Source organism: Canis lupus, chromosome 5 (genome assembly GCF_048164855.1).
Source record: "Canis lupus baileyi chromosome 5, mCanLup2.hap1, whole genome shotgun sequence".
Lineage (NCBI taxonomy): Eukaryota > Metazoa > Chordata > Mammalia > Carnivora > Canidae > Canis > Canis lupus.
In genome coordinates this window covers 73,583,979-73,601,567 of record NC_132842.1, presented here as the reverse complement: position 1 = coordinate 73,601,567, position 17,589 = coordinate 73,583,979, and the positions used below count along the sequence as shown (strand labels likewise).

The 17,589-nt window shown below is 54.4% G+C and overlaps 2 protein-coding genes and 1 long non-coding RNA gene across 9 annotated transcripts; 2 read left to right on the top strand and 1 right to left on the bottom strand.

Moving 5' to 3' along the window:
* Positions 1 to 118: 118 nt before the first annotated feature.
* Positions 119 to 5,233, bottom strand: CD164L2 (CD164 molecule like 2). 7 transcript variants are annotated; one of them, XM_072827597.1, is made up of 7 exons: positions 5,202 to 5,233; positions 4,989 to 5,099; positions 3,341 to 3,508; positions 3,169 to 3,240; positions 2,574 to 2,618; positions 946 to 1,090; positions 445 to 666 (listed from the first exon to the last, which is right to left on the bottom strand). In XM_072827597.1, exons 3-7 carry the CDS (start codon positions 3,465 to 3,467, stop codon positions 465 to 467), a joined length of 591 nt encoding a protein of 196 aa, XP_072683698.1. In that variant the 5' UTR covers positions 3,468 to 3,508; positions 4,989 to 5,099; positions 5,202 to 5,233; the 3' UTR covers positions 445 to 464. The 7 variants fall into 7 exon arrangements, with proteins under 7 accessions (XP_072683700.1, XP_072683701.1, XP_072683698.1 ...); XM_072827599.1 differs by lacking the exons at positions 445 to 666; positions 4,989 to 5,099; positions 5,202 to 5,233 and adding exons at positions 119 to 438; positions 3,962 to 4,143; XM_072827600.1 differs by lacking the exons at positions 445 to 666; positions 4,989 to 5,099; positions 5,202 to 5,233 and adding exons at positions 119 to 438; positions 3,977 to 4,143.
* On the top strand, positions 4,247 to 10,910 carry LOC140634101 (uncharacterized). Its single transcript, XR_012031644.1, has 3 exons — positions 4,247 to 4,349; positions 5,986 to 6,064; positions 9,480 to 10,910. It is a non-coding gene; the product is annotated as an uncharacterized lncRNA (long non-coding RNA).
* Positions 10,911 to 11,085: 175 nt separating this feature from the next.
* On the top strand, positions 11,086 to 14,318 carry GPR3 (G protein-coupled receptor 3). The gene is made up of 2 exons (XM_072827594.1): positions 11,086 to 11,197; positions 12,265 to 14,318. The coding sequence occupies exon 2, from the start codon at positions 12,273 to 12,275 to the stop codon at positions 13,260 to 13,262; it is 990 nt and encodes a 329-aa protein (XP_072683695.1). The 5' UTR covers positions 11,086 to 11,197; positions 12,265 to 12,272; the 3' UTR covers positions 13,263 to 14,318.
* Positions 14,319 to 17,589: the final 3,271 nt, after the last annotated feature.

Sequence of the window (17,589 nt, the reverse complement as noted above, 5' to 3'; positions counted from 1 at the left end):
GAAAGAAAGAAAAGGCAGTAGTAGCAATCCAAGGCTGAATTCCCATTAGGGAGACAATGGCTATACCCCAACCCCTACAAATCCACACACAGCCCAAGACACAGGACATGAAGCAAAGTGCCAGAAAGAGTTGTTTTATTTGGGGGCAGTGCCAGGCCGGGGGGGTGGGAAGAGGCAGGCACAGACCTCGTGTCAGGCAGGGGGCCCACAGGCATGATGGATAAGACAGGAGGTGATTGAAGAATGCTCTCAGCCGCAGGTACCAGGCCCAGGCCAGGAGGGGATGTCACATAGCAGGCACTGAGTCTGCTTGATGGCCCACAGGGGCCAGAAATTGGTGGCCAAAGTTTTTCCCACCCCCAGTGCCTACAAGGGGGCCAAGAGGGGCCTCTTCGTCCTCCTTCCCCTGTGGAATCCAGGCCTGAAGGGGGTCAGATTCTGCAGAGGCCAGACAGAGAGGGCACTCAGGGCAGTGGCCCTGCCTCAGCTGGGCTGAGGGCCCCCACCCCCAGACAGCAGGCAGTGGCTGGAAGAACACACTTTAATGGAGGCTGCAGCAACCCGCCCCACCGCACACACGGCACACGGGGGCCTCGGGGCAGCTCCCCTTCCTCGAGGAAAACCAAACCGCACACATGTCCCATGCTCCTGCCTGCGGCCACGGAGCTGCAAAACGAAGGCTTGCCTGGGCTACCACCTACTGGTTCTCCTCCCTGCTGGCAGCATGAAGGACAAAGACAGGTGGGCTCAGCTGGGCTCTCAGACACGGGTCCAGGCTGAGTCCTGGCCCCAGCCAACAGGGGCAGAGAAAACCCCACAAGTTGAGAAGGGAGAAGTGTGACTCACGTGGGTGACGTCAGGAGGAAGACAAGGCCCTTAGGGCTGCCCCATTGAGAAGAGAGTGCAGTGGGGAGTGGGGGAAGTGCTGGTGGGCCAGGTACTCACAGTGTCTGGTAGGTGCTGTCCTTGGCCTTGAGGAAGCGTAAGATGAAGAAGGCCGCTGCCTGCAGGCTCAGCACCAGCACGACACCCCCAATGAAGCTGGCTCCATCAAAGCCAGAGCTGTGGGGCTCAGGAACTAGGGGGCTCCCTGCAGAGTCCAGGTCATAGCAGATCGCCGGGGCCCAGGATCCCAACCCCACCCCAGTAACCAGCACAGGTCACCTGGGGGACCCAGTCCTCACAATGGGAGCCTTGAGCAGCAGGCTCAGAAGTTCAGCCCAGATCCAGTGGGCAGTTGGGAAGTGCCTGGCAGGGGAGGGTGGGGCCTGGGCTCCAGCCCTGGCTCTGCTCCCAGTTTGCTCTATGGCTTGATGTCTTTCACATCCTCTTTGGGCCTCAGGATTGCATGGTCCCGATAGCAATGGGCTCCCTTCTAGCCTCCCTACCCACACTGGCCCAGTAGGGTGGCCTTGGGTCTCAGGGTTCAAAGCCTAGCTACAGATGATATCGACCTTTTTCAGGACTCCTAAGTCCTGAGACCCTGGAGTCACCCAATGTCAGAGCCCTTAAAGAAGGAAGAAGTGGAGGCCACACCCTACCAAGTGGATAAATGGAGACTAGGTGATGTATCTTAGAGGGCAAAGCTGGCTTCTGAGGACCAGACTTGTCCAAAGTCACCTCACGGTTAAGGGGCAAGTCACACAGTGTCCCCTGATGTTTCGAAACCTCCCCCCCCACCACCTGCCATCTTAGGGCCCATGGTTGTCAGGCTGTCTGAGTGGCTCCCAGCTGTGCCACGTTAGCCATCCACTCCCACTAGGGATTTGATTTCAGGCCCTAGGCCAGGTGCCAGGGCAGGGCTGCTGGCAGTGGATCATTCTGGGGCAGTGGAGAGGGGCCTAGCTGGGAGCTAGGTCCACCTCTCAGAGGCTGTAGCTTGTATCAGGGTGTCTGAGAATATGAAGGGTAAAGGGTGGTCCCGGCTACAACTGAGGGGGCCCCAGAAAAGGACACTGGGGGAAAAGGAGGAGAGGGAAGAAATGAGCTGCCCAAGACCGAGCTGGGGCTCAGCCAGAGGGAGCTGAGCCATCAATAATTCAGCCTCCAAGATCAAGTTTCTGGCTTTAATTAACCAAAGCCTCTGCAGCCATCCCTACCAAGCCCAGTGACCTCCAGACCCTGAGGGACAGTGGGAATCAAGGGGCAGAGCTCTTGCTCCTGCTCTGCCAGGAGTCTGCTTTGTGACCCTCTCTGGACCTGGTGGTTGCGGTAGGTAGTGACTGAGCTACACCTCATTGGCGACCTGAGCCGGACACCCTTCAGCACCAAGGGCAGGTCCCGAGAGGGTCAGCCTGAGCTCCCAGAGCTGGTACTGGGCAGAAGGGATGGGAATCCTCGTTTGCTGACTGCTTTCCATGCGTCAGACACTGGGCTAGGTGCTATACACCTGCTCATAAAATTCTCACAGCAACTCCGTGAGGTATTACCCAACCCATTTTACAGATGTGGGAACAGGCTCAGCAGAAGAGTCACAGGGCTGAGGTCATACAGCATGTCAGTGCCTGAGCCCAGCTGTCTTTGCTGGCACCTCTAGTTCTCCCACCACTACCATTCTCCCAGGTAGCACTTACCTGTTGTGACTGTCTTTGGTTCATAGGTGGGGTGGTGGTGGGCAGCTGGAAGACAGGGAATCCATACTAAATCAGCCCTCCCACTCCCTGACTCCCATCAAGACCCCAGCCCCAGCCAACAGCTGGTCTTCTGACTCATATCAGGCCCCCTGTTCCAGGTCCAGGTCCAGCTGACATACTTTTAAGTCTTAGTTCACACAGTTCCTTCCACCAGATGTGCCCTCCCTCCACCTCTACCTTTCAGAGTCATCTCTGATGACACCTCCTCCAGGAAGCCCTCCCCCACATTCTCTTCTGGACTTCTGATTCTGAAGTCCTCACTGTGTTTTACATTAGGCAAGCTAACTCCTCCATCCCCTCTGCACATCTGTCCTGGATTCTCTGGCTGTGCCAATTTTTAAATGGGGAAAACAGGCCAGAGAGGGGAAGGGGACTTCTCAATGAGCTAAAAGCAGACCTGAAACTGGACCCAGGTGTTCATGAGGACAGTCTGCTCCCTGAGAGAGGCTGATTCCTTCCTGGAGGGCAGGCTCTGTCTGGGGACACCTTAACTCCCCCTCTCCAACTTGGCTTAGGCCAGCAGAAGTCCCCTTACCTGGACACAACTCTGAGCGGTTATAGATGGAGCAACCTTCCTTGACCGCCTCAGCTTGGGCCACACAATGTCCTGGTGGGAGAAGGTATAGGGGAGAGGTTTGGAGAGAGGTCCCAAGGCCCTGGGGTTCAGAAGTGGGGGCACTTAATTTGGGGAGGGCGCAGCTCCATACCTGGCTCCTCTGGCCGGCACTGCTCCCACACGCAGCCAGAGAGGTTGTGTGCTTTGTGTCCCTCCACACAGTGCTCACAGAGCTTGAACTGTTTGCAGGCCCCTCGAACAGCTGGCCAGATGTTCATGCGGAGCAGGGCTCCCCGCCCAAAGCCTCGAGCTCCTTTGCCTGAGAGTGGGAGCAACTCCTTGAAACTGAGCTGCAGCCCCCCTTCCCCACTACTGTGGCTCTCACCCCTTTGCACACATACTCTCACCTGGAGCCCCTAAGCCCCACTTACACATCTGGAATTTCCATAAACGCATAGTTACACACACCCACAACCTCCCCCACATTCACCCAGAGTCCCCTCCCTTTGCATACACCTGGGTTCCCTGATACGTGTGGCGCTGTCACCCCCAGACACACCTGAAGCCTCTAATCCCCCACATCTGGAGCCTATTACATACCGAGGCTCCACACAGGGCTAGAGCCCCCTTCACCCAACGCTGGAGCCCTGAACTCTCTGGACAGTCCCCTCCTGCCCCCACCTCCCACCCCCAGCCCAAGGGCTCCAGCACGGACGGGCTGGGTGAGGGTACGCTCCGCCTGCCCCTGCCCGGGGTGGGCCTCCAACCAGACCCTGGTCCGCGTTACCAGCCGCAACGAGCTGGGCGCACAGGAGGAGGCAGCAGCAGCCGCCACAGAGCGCGACCCGTAAGGCGCGGGGTCCCGGCGCGGCCATGGGCAGGGCGGGGGCCGGGAGTCGGCGGAGAGCTGGTGCGCGGCGTCCCTCCCCGACTCGTCTCCGCCGGGCTCTGGGGAGCGAGCCCCGGGCAACCTGGGCGGGGCCTGGGCGGGGCGCGGTGGGCGGGGCCTGCCCTGGGGCGGGGCCGGGGCGGGGCGGGGCTCGGACGAGAGGGGGCGGGATCAAGGGCTGGCGGTTCACCTGGTCCTGGGAGCCCGCACCTGCGGCCTCCCGGAAACCGCTGGTTTTCCCTAGAGGTGAGGAAACTAAGGCTCAGAAAAGGTGAGTGCGTAGGCAGAGGTCACAGTGGCAAAGCCTGGATTCGAAGCGAGGTCACTTTCCCGCAGGCTGAGCCTTGTCGCGTGAACGCAACCAGGCCCGGCGACTGGGGGACTGGGTTCAGCTGGCCCCTAGACCCTGTCCACTTCGCTTCACCCCTTGCACCCCACCCTCCTCTGCCCCTCAGCCTCCCACCACACTCTCACTATTTTTTTAAGATTTTATTTATTAAAGAATAATAATAATAAAATAAAGATTTTATTTATGAGAGACACAGAGAGGTAGAGACCCAGGCAGAGGGAGAAGCAGGCTCCATGCAGGGACCCCAACACGGGACTCGATCCAGGGTCTCCAGGATCACACCCTAGGTTGAAGGCGGCGCTAAGCCGCTGAGCAGGTTGGTCTCATTATTAGTAGGACGACTGGGGCTTTCCGCAGCCTTCCCTCCTGTCTCAAGTCCTACCCTGGCACGGCCTCCTCTGGTTCTTTTCTGGCGCTTCTTCTCAGGTTCCTGAGAGCACCTCCTCTTTCTCTCTCCCCCCTCCTCTTTCACCTCCATTCTCCTTTCTCTTCTCTGTTGCCCCTCCTTTTCTTCCATTCCCCTCTTCTTCCCTGGTGGCCTGATTCCTTCCTCAGATCTACCTCTTCTGGAATCCTTCTGGCCATTCCGCTGCCATCGGTTCCCATCTGAAAGCCATCAGGTCTCATCTCCATCTCCAGCCCAGTGGCTCCCTTCCCAGCCGCAACCTGTAACTAATAACATATGGTTCACACTATTGACCACTTACTCTCTGCAGAATATATATTCCACTAAGAGTTTTTACTTGCAGCTTCTCATCTAATGTCCACAACTACCTTCTAGGCGTGGCTTTTGTTATTCCCAGTTTGTAGGCTTCAGAAGTAAAAATCAGGGGGCACCTGGATGGCTCAGTTGGTTAAGTGGCTGTCTTCGGCTTGGATTATGACATCAGAGTCCTGGGATTGAGTACCCCTTTGTATTGGGCTCCCTGCTCAGTGAGGAGTCTACTTCTCCCTCTTCCTTTGACCCTTCCCCTGCTTATACTCTGTCTCTCAAATAAATAAGATCTTTTTTTTTTTTTAAGGATTGTATTTATTTATTCATGAGAGACACAGAGACAGAGAGGCAGAGACACAGACAGAGGGAGAAGCAGGCTCTATACAGGGAGTCCGATGTGGGACTCGATTCCGGGACTCTGGGATCACACCTTGAGCCAAAGGCAGATGCTCAACCGCTGAGCCACCCAGGCATCCCTCAAATAAATAAGATCGTAAAAAAACAAATTAAAATTGGGTGCCTGGCAGACTCAGTCAGAAGAGCATATGGCTTTTGATCTTGGGGTTGGTCTCAAGCCCCATGTTCGGTGTAGAGATTACTAAAATAAATAAACAAACTTAAAAAAAAAAAGTAAAATCACTTGCTCGAGGGCACATAGTTACAATGAGGGGGGCCAGGATGTGAACCCAGGATCCAGTGGGCCCATCTGCTTCCTGGGCACCTCCACCTGAGTGTTTCTCAGGCTCCTAAAACTGTCCCCGTCTCTCTTCCCCACTCATGATACTTCCTTTTTCCTTCAGAACATGTATCAAATGTATAATTAATTACTCTTTTGTATCCTAGGCTGTAATTTCTGTGAAGGCAGGAAACCATGTTTATCTTTTTCTGTAGTTAACTCCCTCTACACTTAAGGACTAACTAAGTAAGTATTTATTAAATAACCATATTGTATCATGTTGTGACTGTGTACATGTTTGTCCTTCTGGTCTGTGAGACCCTCAGGGCCCCCTACTTAATATCATATGAAATGTTTATTTGTAGATTGTCCCTGTTTCCCCATCAGAATGGAAGCTCTGTGGAGAAACCCAGTATTTTCGTTCATTGCTTTCTCCACTGTGCCTAGAACCATGCCTGGAAGATAGCACATGCTCAATAAATATCTACTGAACATTGAAAATGCAGGGATGTGGGGGCGCCACGCTGGCTCAGTTTGTAAGGCATGCGACTCTTGATGTTGGGGTCATGAATTTGAGCTCCGTACGTGGCATGGAGTTTACTTTTAAAAAGAAAGATTTTTTTTAAAAGGAAAAAGAAAAGAAAATGCAGGGATGTGGCCAGATCACCTTTCCATCCACAGCACCCACTCAAAGCCCAAGGAATTGTCCGTGAATACTGGCTGAATGACCAAGTGGGTCTGTGCTAAGAATGTGTGCGCTGGCGATGCTCAGATTTTTGGGGCTCAGATTTTTGGGGACTGTGCCTCACGGTGGCTCAGCGGTTTAGCGCCGCCTTCAGCCCAGGGTGTGATCCTGGAGACCAGGGATCAAGTCCCACATCAGGCTCCCTGCATGGAGCCTGCTTCTCCCTCTGCCTGTGTCTCTGCCTCTCTCTGTGTGTGTCTCTCATGAATAAATAAATAAAATATTTAAAAAACGATAACTGTGCCTCAGACACACACCCCTCCCAAGAGAGCCTGGGTCCATGGGATTCCCCAGACTAAAGAGAGAATGGGGAGGAAGTCCTACCTGGAAGCGAGTGCTCACAGCCATCTGGTGGTCACCTGGGGAACTGCAAGTATTGTCAGCCCCTGTCAAACTTCCCTCCCAGCCTCTTTTGGGGAGATGGTGATGTTTAGGATAGAATGGAAGGCATTCCTTGGATTTGGTTGCCAGCTTCAGATCCCAGCTCTGCCATTTGCTGTGTGATTTGGGCAAGTCCTTCAGCTTCTCTAGGCTTCACCTATGAAATGGGAAGGCAGGGTTATTGTAAGCCCTGGGATCGGGTCTGGCACCTGGTAGGTGGGAAGGACTGGACTGGGTATTAGTGGTGGGGAGGAAGCAAGGAGGTACGGCAGAGGGCATGAGGGGGAGAGAAGAGGAAAGGGCAGCTCTTTCTCTAGGTAGCAGATCTTTGGGGAAGAGAGACCCAGTTGGCAGTGATGGCCTCCATTGTCCCATTCGCATAGGGCAGTTTTAAACAGCATGGAGAGAGTGCCCATGTGAAAATCCATAGCTTGGGCAGCCCTGATGGCGCAGCGGTTTGGCGCCGCCTGCGGCCCAGGGCGTGATCCTGGAGTTCCAGGATCGAGTCCCATGTCCAGTTCCCTGCATGGAGCCTGCTTTTCCCTCTGCCTGTGTCTCTGCCTCTCTCTGTGTATCTCTCATGAATAAATGAATAAAATCTTTAAAAAAGAAAGAAGAAAGAAAGAAAGAAAGAAAGAAAGAAAGAAAGAAAGAAAGAAAGAAAGAAAGAAAGAAAGAAAGAAAGAAAGAAAATCCATGCTTCACTTGAGTCTCTTGCATCTCTGGGGTTTCTCATGGCTAGAAATATCACTGCACTCCTTTCCTCCCGGGCTTCCTGAGGATCCACTACCATCTTGAAAGACACTGTGACTTTCTGGATCAGGAAGTTTTAGCCAACCAACCAATTCAGTGGAAACATGGTCACTGATGTTCTTCACACTGAGAAGGCAACAGTACCTAAGACAGAACTTTGGGGAAAATCAGCCAAAATGTACAAGACCACACCAGATGTCATCTTTATATTTGGAGTCAGAACCGTTGTGGTGGTGGCATGACAACTGGCTTGGGCATGATTTATAATTCCTTGGATTATGAAAGAAAAATGAACCCAAAGACAGCCTTGCAAGACATGGTCTGCATGAGAAGAAAAAGACCTCAAGAAAACAGCAAATGGGACATGAGAACAGAACGAAGAAAGTCAGGGCACTGCACAGACCAATGCTGGTGCAGGCAAAATGAGTAAAGATTCTGGAGTGACTTTATCTGTGGTGATTGTGCATGAGAGGATTAATGAACTATGAACATATACAAAAAAAAAAAAAAATAAGGAACTGGGGCACCTGGATGGCTCAGTTGATTAAGCGTCTGCCTGTAGGTTGGGTCATGATCCCAAGGTCCTGGGATGGAGCCACGAGTCAGGCTCCCTGCTTGGTAGGGGAGTCTGCTTCTCCTTCTCCCTTTAACCCTCCTCCTGCTTGTTCTCTCTCTCTCTCTCTCTCTCTCTCTCTCTCTGTCAAATAAATAAAATCTTTTAATTTTTTTTAAGATAAAGAGCTATTACTGTCACTCAGAATAGCAGAAGACAGTCTCTCATACAACTCTCTCCTGCCAACCTCCCAGCCACCTTTGCTCATCCCAGAGACCCGCTGAGCGGTTGTTGGGATCCAACTCTGATGGAGAAGAGAGCAGATACCTGAGTTCTGGGGGGCCTGATGCCCCTGTATTCTCTCTCTTTGGTACCCCCACCTTTCTTGACACTGTGCATATCCCTATTCTTCTCTTTCTCTAGATGCTGCTTTTGACTTTAGGCATCCAGTTGACGAGTATTTGTACGACGCCAGGTGCTGTAGTAGCACAGAATGGAACAAAGTCTCAACCCTCTCAGAGCTTATATTCCGGTGGGGCTGATCCATAGTAAAAAAAGAAAATACATGAAGAAACATATAATTGGAGGAGTGCTAAGCGCTCTGAAAAATAATACATGGAGGAAAGGGGGGGAGAGAGGGATGGAGGGGCGGGGTCACTAGGATAGAGGAAGGGTAGCCTACTGTGGAAGTGATGAAGACAAAGGCCTTGGGATCCCTGGGTGGCGCAGCGGTTTGGCGCTTGCCTTTGGCCCAGGGCGCGATCCTGGAGACCCGGGATCGAGTCCCATGTCGGGCTCCCGGTGCATGGAGCCTGCTTCTCCCTCTGCCTGTGTCTGTGCCTCTCTCTCTCTCTCTCTCTCTCTCTCTCTGTGTGACTATCATAAAAAAAATAAAATAAAAAAGAAGATAAATTATTAAAAAAAAAAAAAAAGGACAAAGGCCTGAATGAAGGGAAATGGGTTCCAGGCAGAGGGAAGCCCAGGACCCTTTGCAAGGACACACTCACCCACAGTCCCTGCCTTCGATGACAGTGTTCCCTGGGGCTTTTCTTCCCATGCTCTGCTCCCTCCCGAGTAATATCATCTACCCCTAGAAACTCAATTACTACCTGCACACCTATGCCTCCCTGGTGTCATCCTCCTGCCAGATAGACACAGCCAGTGCTGATAACGTGCCAGGCCCTACCAACAATCCTGAGGCAGACACTAACATTATCCCTATCTTACAGATGAGAAAACAGGCACAAAGAGCTGAAGAAATTCACCCGAAGTCACACAGTGAGGAAATGGAGGGTTTCATCACCTCCATCCTGAAACACATCATTTTCCCCAGCCCCTACCCTCTCCTCTTCCTCCCTTGTACCCTGCCACTGGCCTGTCACCTCCTTCCCCCTCCCCACACCTACTGAGGGGACCACAGTGGTGCTGTGCTGGGGGGAGAAGTCAGTGCGGCCTGGGATCTGAGCCCCTCTGGTTTCCTTAATCCCTAACCTGGTCCCTGCCCTCCACCCCCCATCCCAGAGACCTGGATGATTCCTTTGAGGATCAAAGCTAGAGACAGAGGAAAGAGAAGCAGCCAGTTCCTGTCCCCCTGGGCATATCTGTCACCTCTGGAAAAGTCAGCTGGGGTGGTGTATGTCCCTGCTACATAGGACAGGCAGGGCTGGGGAAGATGGAGCTCCTTCTCCTTGCCCCACCCTGTCAGATGCCTAAGATGGGAGGTTGAGAGGGGCCTGCCCTGGGGACTGCGCTGCCAGGTTTTCTGCTTCCAAGTTCTTCCCGGCTCCCCCTCCCCTGCTGCTTCGGGGAAGTGCCCCCTCCACCACCACCACCACCACTATCCTGCTGGCTTTCCAGATCTTTGAATAAATAATTCAGGTTTTGAAATCTTGCCAGGCCCACCCCTCCCGTGCTGAGAGGGCGCTATTGGGCGGACATGAGTGACGTCACCCAGCTCCTTACCCCAGCCCCAGCATCACGAGGACCTGCCCTGGCAGCAGCTCACCTGTCTGGCCACTGTCAGTCCAGACCCTCTACCCTGTCCCTCTCACCCTGGGGCTCATTCAAAACAGTCACCCAGTATCTTCATTCTAGGACCTTACAATCCTTTACACTTTGTTTTGTCACCTCAGTACCTCAGTGACAGGGTCAGGGTGACCTGAGGTCCTATCATCTGGACACTCCACCTTCCCTTTCCCTCGGCAGTGTCTCTGCCCCATGGGATCCCTGAGCCCCATCATGTCACAGTCACCCTGACACTGCTATAGTTGCCCTGGGGGCTTCCTTTTCTATGCATGGCAGCGTCCCTTGGCCACCATCCCCCAAGATCCTGTCACCATGCTCATACTGTCACTGCCACCCACTTCCCTGCTCCCTCGTGCTGCTGTCACCACCACCTCAGGGCCCCATCATCTTGGCAACCCCCGTCATCCTCACTGAGGACGCTCATTCAGCCTCATCACTCGGTCTCCGTCACCCGAATTCCGTCCGTCCCTGCCATCTGAGGGCCCCATCACCCCACAGCCTTTCGGGGTCCCCTATCTGCTTCCCCTTGCATATTCCCTACAACCTCCCCGGGACTTTTCCAAGGCTCTCCCACCTGCGCCCCCCGAAATCCCGGCCCGCAGAGGGCGCCGCGTCAAGGACAGCGCGGGCCGAGTGGGGAGGGGCGGGGCCGCGGCCACGATCGCTTTTTATGAATGGGGGAGCGGGCGGTGCGAGGCCTCATTACTATGCCGCGCAACGCGCGCTGCGCCCCGGCGCGACGCACCCATTGGCCGGCCGGGCCGCTGACGTCACCGGTCCGATGGCCGGGGGCGGGGCGGGGCGGGGTGACTCACGCCGCTTCTCCCGCGGCCGCGGGGGCTTCTCCGGGTCCGCGCAAACCCTGCGCCGCCGGGACCCGAGCAGAATCTCCCCGCGGCCCGGCCGCACCAGGTCCTGAGAGGTGAGTAGCGGGCCCCGCCGCAGCCACCAGGCATCTGGAAGGGCACGTAGGATGCTGGGGTGCTGGGCCAGCGGACAGGCTCCCAGCGGCTGGCAGAGGTCGGAGGTCGAGGCTGGGAACCCAGAATCTGGGCTAGCAGGCGGGGACCCAGTGTCCGGGTGCTGAGAGCCGTCAGCTGGGTGACCCCTCTTGGGGTGCGCACTCCTCCAAGGCCCAAGGCCCTGGAGGGAATGATGGTCCTCTGCGATTGGGCTGGCAGGAGGCATGTGAGTCAGGGACCCAGGCGTCCGAGCAGGTGTCTGACTTAGGGATCCAGACATACGGGCAGGAGGCCGAGTCAGGCCCAGGATCCAGGTGTCGGGGCAGGAGGGGTCTGACTCAGGGATCCGGGCCTCCAGCAGAGGGTGTCTGTTCCAAAGACCCAGAGGTTGAGGCAGGAAGAGGGGTCTGGCGGGGACAGAAGTCTGGGCCGGTGTGAGTTGGGGGTGGGGCCGAGTTCCTAGGTGGTGTTACCCTGGGAGTGCAGGGTGGGGGCTGGCGGGACCTTCACGCGCCTTCCCTGGGGGCGGAGCCTCGCGGGCGGAACGGAGAATCGTGAGGGGTCTGGAAAGCCTCAGAAACTGAGCGTCATCCTCCCTGATGGGGAGGGAACAGAGCTCAGTCTAGAGATGCGTTTCCCTTCCCCAGTCCCGGGCCTACCTGGCGTCTCCTGGATCCCGTGGGCCCTCATCCACTTACGGGAGTCCTTCATCTGGTTCTCAGCTGGCCAGGCACGTGGGAGAAAGAGGCCTGGAGGACCCAGGGAGTTGGAGAGAGACTGAAGAGACCCAGGACAGTGATAGGAAAATAGGCCCCTGCTGGACTGGGGGCTGGGGGTGGGGGCAGGGGGAGACAGGTATGTCCCAGAAGCAGCCCTGGGGTGTGGCTGGGGGGTACAAGGCCTTGGGACTCAGCTGGGTATCCGGAGGAGACACTCTCACAATGTATCCTGAGTGGCACCTTGTCCCCTACAGACCCCTTTGTAGCACTGAGCCCTGCCAGCTTCTCACAGGGCCTTTCTCCTACAGGTACCACCATGTGGGGTGCAGGCAGCCCCCTGGCTTGGCTCTCCGCTGGCTCAGGCAACGTGAATGTGAGCAGCGTGGGCTCAGCAGAGGGGCCCACAGGCCCAGGCGCACCGCTGCCCTCACCCAGAGCCTGGGATGTGGTGCTGTGCATCTCGGGCACCCTGGTGTCCTGTGAGAATGCGCTCGTGGTGGCCATCATTGTGGGCACTCCCACCTTCCGTGCCCCCATGTTCCTGCTGGTGGGCAGCCTGGCTGTGGCCGACCTGCTGGCCGGCCTGGGCCTGGTTCTGCACTTTGCTGCTGTGTTCTGCATTGGCTCGGCGGAGATGAGCCTGGTGCTGGTTGGCGTGCTGGCGATGGCCTTTACTGCCAGCGTGGGCAGCCTACTGGCCATCACCGTCGATCGCTACCTTTCTTTGTACAATGCCCTCACCTACTATTCAGAGACAACGGTGACTCGGACCTATGTGATGCTGGCCCTCGTGTGGGGTGGCGCACTGGGCCTGGGGCTGCTGCCCGTTCTGGCCTGGAACTGTCTGGATGCGAGGGCCACATGTGGCGTGGTGTATCCACTCTCCAAGAACCATCTGGTGGTCCTGGCCATTGCCTTCTTCATGGTGTTTGGCATCATGTTGCAGCTCTATGCCCAGATCTGCCGCATCGTCTGCCGCCATGCCCAGCAGATTGCCCTCCAGCGGCATCTGCTGCCCGCCTCCCACTATGTGGCCACCCGAAAGGGCATCGCCACGCTGGCCGTGGTGCTTGGCGCCTTTGCCGCCTGTTGGCTGCCCTTCACTGTCTACTGCCTGCTGGGAGATGCCCACTCTCCATCTCTCTACACCTATCTCACTCTGCTCCCTGCGACCTATAACTCCATGATCAACCCCATCATCTACGCCTTCCGCAACCAGGATGTGCAGAAAGTGCTGTGGGCCATCTGCTGCTGTTGTTCCTCTTCCAAGATCCCCTTCCGGTCTCGTTCCCCCAGTGATGTCTAGTCATATCCTGGTGACCCTTCAGCCCTGATCACTACAGAATTCCAGAATGTTAGGTTCTCCAGGGCTTTGTTCCAACCCCCCCCACCCCACTCTCCCAGCTCCACACCCCCAAGACCCAGCTGGTTCTGGAGTTCTAGGAAATTGGGTGTTTCATAGGATTCTGTCCAGATCCCTACAGGGCCCAGCTGGCTCCATGGTTCTAGAACGTTCTGGTGGCCAGGGTTCCACTCAGAAATGTCCCACAGCCCAGCTGGCTTGGAATTCCAGAATGCTGGTGGGTGTTTTACAGTGCCATTCCAAGTCCCTGATCTTCCCCTCCCTTGACCTTAATCATGTCACTTTACTTTTGAGTTTCTGAACTAAAGAGTCAGAGAGGTTAGTCACTCAGTTGCCTAGATAAGAGAAAGAGAGAAAAATGTATCTATATATATGTGCACATACAAAAAGAGTACCTATTTATAATTTATTTATTTACTTATTTATTTACTTATTTATGGGTGATAAGGGGAAAAAAGAGACCCACACCTTGAAATCCAGGCCATACCAGGGTACCCCCAGTTCCCACACCCCCATTGCTGACCTCAGTTCCTAGAGGGGGAAAAAGGGAGAAAGAGAAACCACGTATTTTGTTATTATTTTTGCTTATTTTTTATCGAAGAGATCATAGAAACCAGAGCCTTCTCCCCAGGCCCGCCCCTCTCGGGTTTGCTGGGGGAACACACCAGCCTCTGGTTTTTTATTTTTTTAAGAAGCCATCACCTGAGCAACCAAGAATTCCTCTGCGCTGGGGGCCGGCTGCCCTCTGGTGGCCGTTTGGGGGAAACTGCAGCCCGGCCAGGCAGCCGGGACCAGACCACGCAGAACCCCAACTCCACTCCAGCCTGGCATCCAGCGCCACAGCCAGGACCTGGGGGCCAGGCCCCACCCTGCGGTGCCCTAGAAGAGGCAGGGTGTGTGAGCCAACACCTGACCCCTTTGCCAACCGGGGTATGGCCTCCAGTGCTTCCCTATTCCTGTCCCTGACCCATCACTCAATAAAAAATGATTTTGTGATAAGTATGTTTCTGTCTCTGTGTGTGGAGGAGGGTGGGGTGGGCCTGGGGTAGGGGGAGCCTGGAATGGCGGGGAACTAGGTCAGGCCTGGGAGCCTGTTGAGGGATTTGGGGAAGCTAGAGAACCAGGGTGGAGGATGGCTGGCAGGTGACACCTCCACCCTTTTATTTTATTTTTTAAGATTTTATTTATTTATTCATGAGGGATACAGAGAGAGAGGCAGAGACACAGGCAGAGGGAGAAGCAGGCTCCCTGCAGGAAACCCCATGTGGGAGTTGATCCCAAGTCTTTAGGATCATGCCCTGGGCTGAAGGCAGGTGCCAAACCGCTGAGCCATCCAAATATCCCCCCCATCCCTTTAGATGTTGACCTAATGGGCCCTTCTGCTCAGACCAGGGCACTGCCAGGCAATGACCCCACCTTATCCTGAGGACAGAAACCAGGGTGCTAGAGCCTTCTCGGACTGCGAATGCCCACGTTAGCTTTTGTTTGGAGCTTTGGCATGAAGTATATGCTCAAAGCATATCCATTTCCTTGATAATAGTTCCTTCAAATTGTGGGTGTTTACCATGTGCCAGGCACTACGCCTGGTGTACACGTATGTTACCTCCTATGCTGAACAAGCAGCTCACGGCACAGGTGGTATCTTCTCCATTTTACAGATGAGAAAACTGAGACTGAATGAGGATTAGTGACTGGCCCCAGGGAATATCCATTTTCACAACCTGTGTTCTGTTAGCCCATGGCCTCTCATCTCCCTCCTCCCAGGCCTCTCATCTCCCTCCTCCTCCTCTCATCTCCGTCCTCCCCATTAGAACGTTCTGGATCTTGACTGGTGGGGTCCATCCTCAGAGTCAGAGGACATATTTGGGAGGAGGCTGGATACAGTGTGGTCATTCTGGAGCTGGAATGATGATGGTAAGTGTGTACACTTGAGGACACAAGTGTGTAGGTCCCTGAGTGTGGGTGTTTTGGAACCAGAGAGTATGTTGACCAGGCAAGGGCAGGAGCAGGTTTAGAAGTGTGGCTAAAGAGGAAGCTCTTTCTTGACTAGCAAAGGCTCCCAGCCTCCCAGGGTAGGCAAAGCCTGGAGATAGGACCCTCAGAGCACCCCTCCATTGTACAGATGGAGGGGGGTCTGAGACCTGAGGAACAGTCACTTGCTCAAACTCGCATAGCTGTGCCAGGCTAGGACTCAGGTCTTCCTCCATTTCCATGGCCAGAGCTCTTTCACCTGGTGTGAACCTCCTAGTGTCAAGGCTCCTCCCCAGCAGAGGCCACGGGATTCCAAGGGGAGTGGACATGCCAACAGGGGCTGGGGTAGAGGTGGTGGAGGGCAAACTGGGCCAAGCTACACCCAATTCCAGTCCAAATACAAAGCAGGGGAGCCCCACCAGGTCAGATGGTGACCTTCTAGGACTTCCTTCCTGGAAGGTCCCTGGGAAAAGACCCCCAACTCAGCAAGCAACCTCCCCCGCACCAAGTTTTGGTCCAAATATTTCATACATCGCCATGGCCCTTTGCACGGTATTATTGTTCTCTTCATCTTACAGATGTGGAGGCTCTGAGAATAGAGGCCCTCTTTCGTTCATTGCCATCCTTTTTTTTTTAATTTTATTTTTTTAAATTTTATTTATTTATTCGTGAGAGACACACACAGAGAGAGACAGACACAGGCAGAGGGAGAAGCAGGCTCCATGCAGGGAGCCTGACGTGGGACTCGATCCTGGGTCTCCAGGATCAGGCACTGGGCTGAAGGCGGCGCTAAACTGCTGAACCACCCGGGGCCGCCCCAGTTCACTGCCATCCTTGAAGACAACTTACATTTCATAGAGGAGACAGTAATCAAGAGACAAGTTTAAGATTTGGTAATGTCAGAGACTGCAGAGTCCTCAGAGAGAAATAAAGTAGGGAAGGGACACAGTACATATAATCTTTAAATGAGGGCTCCCAAGAAAGGTCTCACTGAAGGTGACAATTGTCCTGCCTAAAGTCACATAGTAAAGGTTTGAACTGGGATTTGAACCTAGGTCCATTTGACTCCAAATCTGTTCCTATCCTGAGTAAGGGAGTCCATCTTTACTTTTTCTTCCTTCCTTCCTTCCTTCCTTCCTTCCTTCCTTCCTTCCTTCCTTCCTTCCTTCCTTCCTTTCTTCTTCTTTCTTTCTTTCTTTCTTCTTTCTTTCTTTCTTTCTTTCTTTCTTTCTTTCTTTCTTTCTTTCTTTCTTCTTTCTTTCTTTCTTTCTTTCTTTCTTTCTTTCTTCTCTTTCTTTCTTTTGTTTTTAAGATTTTATTTATTTATTCATGACAGACACATATAGAGAGGCAGAGGCAGAGTCACAGGCAAAGGGAGAAGCAGGCTTCTCGCAGGGAGCCTGATGTGGACTCGATCCCAGGACCCCAGGATCCCAGGACCTGAGCCAAAGACAGATGCCCAACCACTGAGCCTCCCAGGTGCCCTTCCTTTTTTTTCTTTTTAAGATTTTGCTTATTTATTTGAGAGAGAGAGAGCATGAGCAGGGCAAAGGGAGAAACCGATTCCCTGCTGAGCTGGGAGCCTGATGTGGGGCTCCATCTCAGGACTCTTAACCAGGGTGCCCCAGGGAGTGAATTTCAAGAGCAACTCAGAAAGAGGCTAAGCAAGGAAACCTGGGTTGAGAGCCCTGTCCCCAGGTTGGGGAGAAGCTAGAGGTCTCCAGGCTAACCCACAGACCTTTGGGAGGGGTGGTGTGAAGAAGTGCCTCCTTGCTGCCTCACCCGTGTTCCCAAGAAGACCCCACAGGGGAGACCAGAAGGAAAGGGTGCAGGTGCCTGGACTATTCAAGGCAAGTTTCTGGCTCCAGAGCTCAGCAGAGCCTAATGCTTCTCGGCTGGGAGGGCCTGTGGTAGGCTCCCACACTGTGGGTTCTCCTCTGTTGTCCAGATGTGGTTGTATGGTGGATCTGAGGCATTTCTGGAAGCCTGTATCTGGGGTCTCTCTGCCTTGGGCTCTGGGCCCACCCTGAGGGACACCTGCCTCAGCTCCTCGGGTCGGAGCCTGTGAGTGGTGGAGCTGGCTGGCTTTTCCTTCCTGCTGGGATTCTGTAGATACAGCTCGGGTCTTCCTTCCCTGTACTCCTACCCTGTGCTTCCTCCAGGAAGCCTCCTTGGCTAAGTCCTCCTGGGGCCATGAAGATGTGGTTTATACAACATGCCTTGCGATACTTCTGGAGTAAATATTAGAGAGAAGTCTTGCCCTCTTCGTCCGCATAGGGACCCAGGAGGCAGGGCTGTG